Consider the following 7,501-nt stretch of genomic DNA (forward strand, 5'->3'; position numbering starts at 1 on the left):
ACGTATCAGGAAGATCAAGAAAGTCACAAACTTCTTGCCACCTTCGTCTTCTCTGAGGGCTGCGATCAATCCACACAGCGAGAACGCGAAGTTTCGCCAAAACACTGTGGTTCTCTAAGTACCTGGGATCTTTATTTCTCAACATGTCACATGCGGAGAACGCTTCGGCTGCAATCCCCGCCTTCAAACCATCGTCCCTACCATAACGGACTCTTTACATTAAGGTCCTACGGTTTTGCTACAATAACAAATTCAAATTGTGTCTTATTAGTTATGATTTAGTCAGGGACTGGGGTCGGAATGTGGTGTGCAGTTGTTTGGCTCTCTATGTTGCAACAGTTCCATTCGTGATGATTCGTTATAGATTAGTAAGTTGTGAATTGGTATAGTTGGTGGGTTGATAGGACGCGCATATCACGGTGTGATGTGTATTTGGTTTCAGGGGGGATCACTGTAACAAGAGAGAGTATGCAAGTTGGGTAAGAATGTCTTTTCAAAAAGCTAATCAATTCCACCACTGAAGCCCTCCTTTCAGGATTGGACAGGTCTTCTTATAGACCGACATCTGAAGTCTCGTTGTTTCCCAAAACTTCCGAAGTGCTGTCGATCTTGCATACAATTATGTAGATCACGCTTATGTACATTTCCTTGTCATGTCATCTGCTAGTGATGTACAAATCTATTTATGCACATTTCCTTGTCTTATGCCAACCCATATACACTTGTCTTATGCCAATCCATATTTTCTTGTCTTATGTCAATGCACACCGGAGATGAGGGGGTTGTTACACACGGCCTTAGTCGTATTTTATACGTGAACACAATACTTCTCGACCATGGTTAAATGATTTTCTTCAATTTTATGGCATCAACACTAGAGCGTAACACTACAGGTACGAATAACACTAGTCGCATTTTCTCTTTACAACATCAACAGTCCGCTCAGTACATCAGCTCTAGAGATTTAGATCCGCACGTTAACGATTCTACTGTTTGGTAGCTCGCAAGAAGATCCTCTTCACCTCGTCCTCGAGAATTTCTTTTGGGAGGCCTAGACGATCATTCCAAATTCCGCCCTCCGCAATTGAGTGATCTTCTAAGGCCTCTTTTCCATGAACAGCTGCTGTAATAATAGCAGCACCCCCTTGCAAAATATTGCCCTCTCCCATTGCCTTAAAACCTTCAGCCCTAACATCCTCTGATTTCTTTTCGACCACCTTCCACTTCTCCCCAGAGGCCTTCTCAAGTGCGGCTAATGTCTCAAGTTGTGTGGTAGTGAAGGATTCCACAAACACTACCTCGTTAACAGTCTCAGTAGCATGGCTAAGGACGGCAACCAGCGAGCGACCAACCTGTGCACCGGTGGAGGTCGTGAATCGAGTCTTCCCTCCGTCAATAAGGGTGGCTGTTTTCGTGTTCAAGTCAAAGCCGATGACGCCGGTAAAAAATGCCTATGAAAGTTCTAGTGCGCTGTGCCACGAAATATGAGTAGAGGATTAATTCTACACTTACCCAATCGAAGAACGGCCCGGTGATAACTGCCGTCCAGCTGAGAACATCCTCTTTAGTCGACAAATAATCCAAGAACTTCTTCTTGCCTTCAAAGAATGGCACTGCAGAAATTACAGCCGGGTTCTATGGAGCTCGTTAGCGAAGCATGGAAACGGAACTGATAATGCATACCGTCGAGTCGGACCCATACTCGCTGGGGATGAACCTTTTCACACCTGCAGCAATAGCGGCGTCGATAACGACGCCTTGGTCGGCAAGTGCTGTAATCGGTAGCATGCTGATTACGGCATCCTGCCCTTTGAAGACTTTTGTGAGCGAACTTAAGCTAAAATCGCTCTTTGCAACATTTACGCCCTCGGGAAACTTAGAGGACGAGGTCTCCCGTGTCACAACAGTCACTTTAAGCTCGGACTTGAGGATTTCTGGGAGCACTAGTGCGCCAAGATTGCCGCTTGCCTGGACATTGTATTAGTCGCAAATGCTAGTAAGACGAATTGTTTCAATGTTCGAGAGCAACCTATGCTGATCGGTCAACGTACCCCAATAATGGCAATGCTTTTGATCGACATGCTGAAGCTGCGGTTACGCAAAGTGTATGAGATAGAGGCTGAATCCCTGTAAGTAATTGAGATGTATGTACAGCTCTGTTAATGGAGAGAGAGAAGCGATGATAATATTGTGGGGTTATATATGCACAGTCTTTCTGAAGTGTTGCTTGATGTGCCATGCACAGTTATGCTTGGTGAAAATTGACTGCTAGTGCCATTAAGTCTCTCGGGAAACGCGCAAACCGATTTGAACTTTGGCATTGGCGATGCCTTGAGAGGTCGGACGATTAGACCCTCCGCTATAGAGTTGCATGGAAAGATCTCATCCTCCATATTCCACCGCGTTTTGATCAGCAACCCCAATTCAGCGCCAATTCAGCTTTTTGATACACGAACACCATGTTAACATTCATTTGTCGCAAGAACGAGTACAACGTCTAACAACGTTTGTTGTTCGACCCCGGACAAAAAATAGCCCGTTCGCTTATGTAGTGCCTTTTGTATGTCGCATTCGTTTCCGTCAGCGAGCCGACGATTAATAAACAATGTTAGTTGGAAAAGTACAGTGCCTGCGTACTTTGTCTTCACCGAAGTCGTGGCGAGGCCGACGGTGTAACGTTGTGCCGTTGCAGTAAACCCCATTCCACGTTGTGTGGGGCTGCGCTCCCTATTTGGGTTACTCTGGCGATCGTTGTCCGCAAACAGGACTATTCATCATTAAGTAGATGACTTTAGTCATGAACTTCTGTTATAATTTAAGCTATGGGAGCGACGCAGCAGCTAACTGCGCTATTGTTATTATAATAGGCCCTATACCTCCATCGGCATCGATATCTCGCTCCGACTTACTCGTTGCCTCTTGCTACCTTTAATCCCTCACCTTTCTGGCCTCCAGGACCAAATTTCCACGCAGTTATCATGGAAGCTCTGGTTGCGAACCGTGGCGTGCTCCTGCGTGCGTTGAATGTCGCTTCTGGCAAGACCATTGGGCAGGGTTGTCAAGTCAAACGCATTCCGGTTCCTACTATTTCCGATCAAGAGATTCTCATCAAAGTGCACACCGTGGCGCTCAATCCTATTGACTTTAAGTCAGTCGATCTTATTGCTTCGCGAGGCAGTGTTATCGGCTGCGACTATGCAGGAGAGGTGGTCGATGTTGGGAAGCATGCTTTAGGTATGTGGAAAGTTGGAGACAGAGTCGCCGGGTTCGTCCATGGCGGCAACTATAGCAACCGTGGTAGTTTTAGCGAATATTTAAAAGTCGACGGCGACCTAGCATGGCGTGTTCCTGATGAACTACGTGACGAGGAGGCTTCTACCTACGGGGTGCCCGCCGCTACAGCCATGCTAGCATTGAATGTCCGACTAGGCGTTCCTTGGGTTGATGCAACTTCAGTGGGTGGCGAGATGCAACTACAATCACCAGAAAATCGAGGCACAATTCTGATCTATGCGGGATCAACATCTGTTGGCCTCTTCGCCATACAGCTAGCGAAGCGTGCGGGCTACACCGTCGTCACCACCGCATCACCACACTCGTTCGACCTCGTAAAAAAGTATGGTGCAGATAGTGCATTCGATTATCGATCCACGACCGCAGTTCGAGATATAGTCAAGGAACACCCTAGCATTACACAAGCACTAGACTGCATATCAGAGGGTCGCTCAACAGAGTTCTGTGCTCAAGTCATTAAAAAGAGTGGTGGCAAGATTGTGACGCTCTTGGATCAAGGAAAATCAAAAGTACGTGGGGTCCAATATGACTTTCTTGTTGTATTTACGGCTTTCGGTCATAAATTCGCATTTCTACCTCCGATAGGGCCATCATTTCCGGCGTCTCCTTCAGATCGCGAGGCTCTTGCTCGCTTCTATGCCAATCTGCCACAGTTTGTCAAAGATGTAAAGCCTCTTCCTCTTCGTGTGTTAGGAAGTGGATTTGATAAGATCATATTGGGCCTTAATGAACTCCGACAAGGCAAGGTGTCTGGACAGAATTTGGCCGTAAATTTTGAATAGCGATCTCATTGGTGCTCACAGTAACCGTATCTCAATTTGGATTGGGTGGTGTACTAATTATGGTGGTCTGTTCGGCAGGAAAACTTTTTGTATCTACTCAGTGTTGCAATTTTATGTCAATTCTGTTTATTCCATGAATGAACGAAGTCGCGATCTGTGTGCCATTAACACTCTGGAAATAGCGCTTTGTTCGGGGTTCTGAAACGACTGACCGAGACAGTAGAACTTCTTACAATAGAGGAATTCGGTTATATTGTTGCATTTCTACGGGTGATACCAAGTCAATTTATTCACGGTATCACCGCCACGTTACTCTTCTTTCTAGAACATATTAGAATTTACTGATCGTACGCTAGCACCTTCTACATGTTTCCACAAAACTCTCTGCGCCTAAAACTTCCATGGACTTTGAAGGAATAGGCAAATGACAACTCTTTGTACCAGAAGCTATAGTTGCGTTAATGAATTTTGTTTTGTCAGAATTGTGACCTGTTGGTGATACGATATTCTTCTGGAGTACTAAACTGTGGAAGTCTCTATATCGCTGGCTATTTACAGAAAATGCTCAATGCAGGGTTGCAGATCAAATCTGGACAAGTTGTACAAGAATACCTTATATGAACAGGTCGGTGTGTTGTTTGACGATTGCTGGGATGGAGGACAGAATCGTTGAGGCGCTGTCTAAAAAGTCCATATTCAAATTGTACTTTAGTGTCCATTGCGGCGCACAATATCTTTTTTTCAAAGACCGGCCAACGAACTTAAATCTCGTTCAATAGTTTGTATCATACTCAACGCCATTGTCCTTCAGCGCGTTAATTGTTAGCGCCATCATTTTCAAGACCTTCTCTTCCTCGAGCCTCTGGGCCACAATCTGTACGGCAACCGGCAGACCGTGCATCTTGTCGGCGTTGTAATTTCGATATGCGCCTTTAGCAATATAGTTAAGCTTCTTCAGACTGAAATCCGCGGGAAGACCATCAACATTCTTGTCAAGGGGGTAACAGGAATAACACCAGACGAATAATCGACAAGGTTGAACATAACCGCATATCCAATTGACGCAAACGACTCAAACGCCCCATTGTGGGGCAACGCGGGCGTCGCGTTGGGCACAGTCACAAGGAAGTCAATACCACTCTCTTTCCAAGCCTTGAAGTACTGCGCTCGATAGCCCTCGCGTTCGGGAACTAGATCCATATGCTCTGGCAGTGTCTTCTCATCCAGTTTTCAAGAAGAGCGGCAATAAGAGCATCGCCCTTTACCCGCAGGTAAACCCAGGCCCAAATTTTTTGATAAAACGGGGAAGACGGGCAATCCTCAGGAATTTGGTGACAGCCTTGTCAAACGGCTCGAACCAGGCTATTTGAGCCGTGGCAACGCGACCGGCGTCAGCAACGATTAATTGGGTCGAAATGCGGAGCGCATCGACTGGGGATGGTGGCGTGAATGTGAAGATCTCATGTTTCTGCTTGCTGAGAGCGTCGACGGTAAGTTGGAGGGCCCGGGCACAGGCCGGGGATGGATCCACGACACCGTCTGAGTACATCACTCCAACCTTGAGCTTCCTGGGCAGAGTAATTTCACGCCACGGAAGAGGGTGCACGGTATAGTCATATTCCCAGGTCTTCATGTCAATGATTGCCTTGAATACATACTCAAGATCATCAAATGATCGAGTCATGGGAGAATAGCTAGCTCACATTAGCATTTCAGCCACAAACTCCTTGCCAATAACTTACATCGACTACGCAAATGTTAGTACCGAACAACATGCTGATGGATGATGGACATAGACTATATACGTACGGTGATGCCATCTTGTCCACGAGTAGGGGGTGCAATTTCCAGCGCGTGGAATACGACCAGATGACGATCTCACAGTGTAACATCCAGAGAAGTGGGAAGGGACTCAGACAGATCCAGCAACGTCGCTCCCCATGCCGACACGTCCACCGCCGTACGCAAGAAGCGCGGCTTCACCACCAGTAGAACCGCCAGGAGTAAACCCCTTCACATGAGGGTTCTCAGTTCGTCCCCAGATATTGTTATACGATTCATATGACAGTAGAATCATTGGAATGTTTGTTTTGCAGTAGGGAAGAGCACCTGTTCCTTGTCAGTATGGTACTTAATTCCGGGCCGACTAACGTACCAGCATCCTTAAGCAATCTCACTAGTGGTGAGTCATTCTGTAGAGGATTGAGTGCATGCATAGCAATACCAAGGGTACAGTCATAGCCCTTAATCGATACAGTATCCTTGAACGAAATCGGGAGACCGGCAAGTGAGCCTAATCAAAGTCAGTGCAGTTCATTACTTCGATGCGAGACGACTAGATACCATGAACGTTGCAGACCTCCGCCTGCTTCTCTGCTTCTTTGAACATAATTTCAGTCAGGCAATTTGTGTCCTCCTGTGCCTTCAGCGCTCGCTTTCCGTAGGCATGTAGTACATCAATTGGCTTAACAATCCCTTTGTGCACCTCACCAACGAGAACTGGCACAGGTGTACGGAAGATTATGGCTTCCTCGGCTGTCAGAGATGTTCCATAGACAGGCATGAGCTCCGCAATGCGGTCTTCGCGCTCCTTTTGCTTAGCAGCACTGAATGAATGATATTAGCCCTCGGAACGTGGCCGCAGTTCTGCTGGCTCCCGGACGCAAAGTGTACTTAAATTATACCCACTCACAAAGTCTTTTTGTACTTCAAATATGCGAACATTGGGGATATCCGACAAATCTCCAAATTACAGCCGATTAGAACTTCCGATAGGATCAATTGTTCAGTGGTTCTGTGTAAAAGCAGTAAGTGCAAATATAGAAAAAGGATAATATCAAAAATGCCCCCAAAAGTTTTGAATGTACCTAAGGATTTAGCGCAATAGACAAAACAGGCTTACCGCGTGTTCCGTCCATAAATTGCCGAGCTTTCGTGTGACTCACTTCGGCCCGACGCGCGTTAAAACCTTAGGGCCTGATTCTTTTTTTTAATGGCCCTCCCATTTAAGTTCCAAAAAAAACAAGAATCGTCCCTTCTAATGGTACTCCCATTATACCCAAAAAGAATCACCCCTTCTAATGGTACTCCCATTATACCCAAAAAGAATCAGTAGCGTTAAATGGAGCTCCCATTTTACTAGCGTAAATGGAGTTGAAATGGCGGTCAGCCTTTTCCCATACAAAAAGCTAATGGAGGTCTGACCTCCATTTCAACTCCATTTACGCTAACGCACCCTACCGAAACACCACTTTTTTGACCACTCTACATAGTAGCACGCCTCTACAATGCGCTCCCAACAGGAGATCGATATCGAAGACGATTTAATCGACGATCTCTTCCTTACGATTATATTGGACTCCTTTCAAAGGGAGGGGGAAAAGGGCGGAGGGAACAAATGGCCACAGCGGAGGAGAGATTTGAAT

General features: G+C 46.2%; 3 protein-coding genes across 3 annotated transcripts; 1 reads left to right on the forward strand and 2 right to left on the reverse strand.

Moving 5' to 3' along the window:
- Positions 1 to 852: 852 nt before the first annotated feature.
- Positions 853 to 2,321, reverse strand: V1513DRAFT_286130 (uncharacterized protein). The gene is made up of 4 exons (XM_066894596.1): positions 2,052 to 2,321; positions 1,684 to 1,968; positions 1,513 to 1,635; positions 853 to 1,451 (listed from the first exon to the last, which is right to left on the reverse strand). The coding sequence occupies exons 1-4, from the start codon at positions 2,079 to 2,081 to the stop codon at positions 987 to 989; spliced, it is 903 nt and encodes a 300-aa protein (XP_066750720.1). The 5' UTR covers positions 2,082 to 2,321; the 3' UTR covers positions 853 to 986.
- A 367-nt stretch (positions 2,322 to 2,688) lies between these two features.
- V1513DRAFT_453939 (chaperonin 10-like protein) lies at positions 2,689 to 4,519 on the forward strand. The gene has a single exon (XM_066899314.1). The coding sequence runs from the start codon at positions 2,979 to 2,981 to the stop codon at positions 4,074 to 4,076; it is 1,098 nt and encodes a 365-aa protein (XP_066750721.1). The 5' UTR covers positions 2,689 to 2,978; the 3' UTR covers positions 4,077 to 4,519.
- Positions 4,520 to 4,848: 329 nt separating this feature from the next.
- On the reverse strand, positions 4,849 to 6,800 carry V1513DRAFT_460989 (amidase signature domain-containing protein; the record flags this gene model as incomplete). Its single annotated transcript, XM_066899873.1, has 8 exons — positions 4,849 to 5,064; positions 5,091 to 5,281; positions 5,379 to 5,770; positions 5,906 to 5,987; positions 6,027 to 6,185; positions 6,232 to 6,369; positions 6,420 to 6,682; positions 6,769 to 6,800. 8 exons carry the CDS (start codon positions 6,798 to 6,800, stop codon positions 4,849 to 4,851), a joined length of 1,473 nt encoding a protein of 490 aa, XP_066750722.1.
- Positions 6,801 to 7,501: the final 701 nt, after the last annotated feature.

This window comes from Lipomyces chichibuensis, assembly GCF_038497645.1.
Source record: "Lipomyces chichibuensis strain CBS 12929 unplaced genomic scaffold V1513scaffold_65, whole genome shotgun sequence".
Taxonomy (NCBI): Eukaryota; Fungi; Ascomycota; class Lipomycetes; order Lipomycetales; family Lipomycetaceae; genus Lipomyces; species Lipomyces chichibuensis.

What these genes read in the sequence shown, in the direction of transcription:
- V1513DRAFT_286130 (XM_066894596.1), bottom strand. Translation starts at nt 2,081, where the DNA reads ATGTCGATCAAAAGCATTGCCATTATTGGG. An exon ending in AAAGCATTGCCATTATTGGG is followed by an intron (nt 1,969 to 2,051) that starts GTACGTTGACCG and finishes TACAATGTCCAG; the next exon opens with GCAAGCGGCAATCTTGGCGC. An exon ending in AGTATGGGTCCGACTCGACG is followed by an intron (nt 1,636 to 1,683) that starts GTATGCATTATC and finishes CGAGCTCCATAG; the next exon opens with AACCCGGCTGTAATTTCTGC.
- V1513DRAFT_453939 (XM_066899314.1), top strand. Translation starts at nt 2,979, where the DNA reads ATGGAAGCTCTGGTTGCGAACCGTGGCGTGCTCCTGCGTGCGTTGAAT.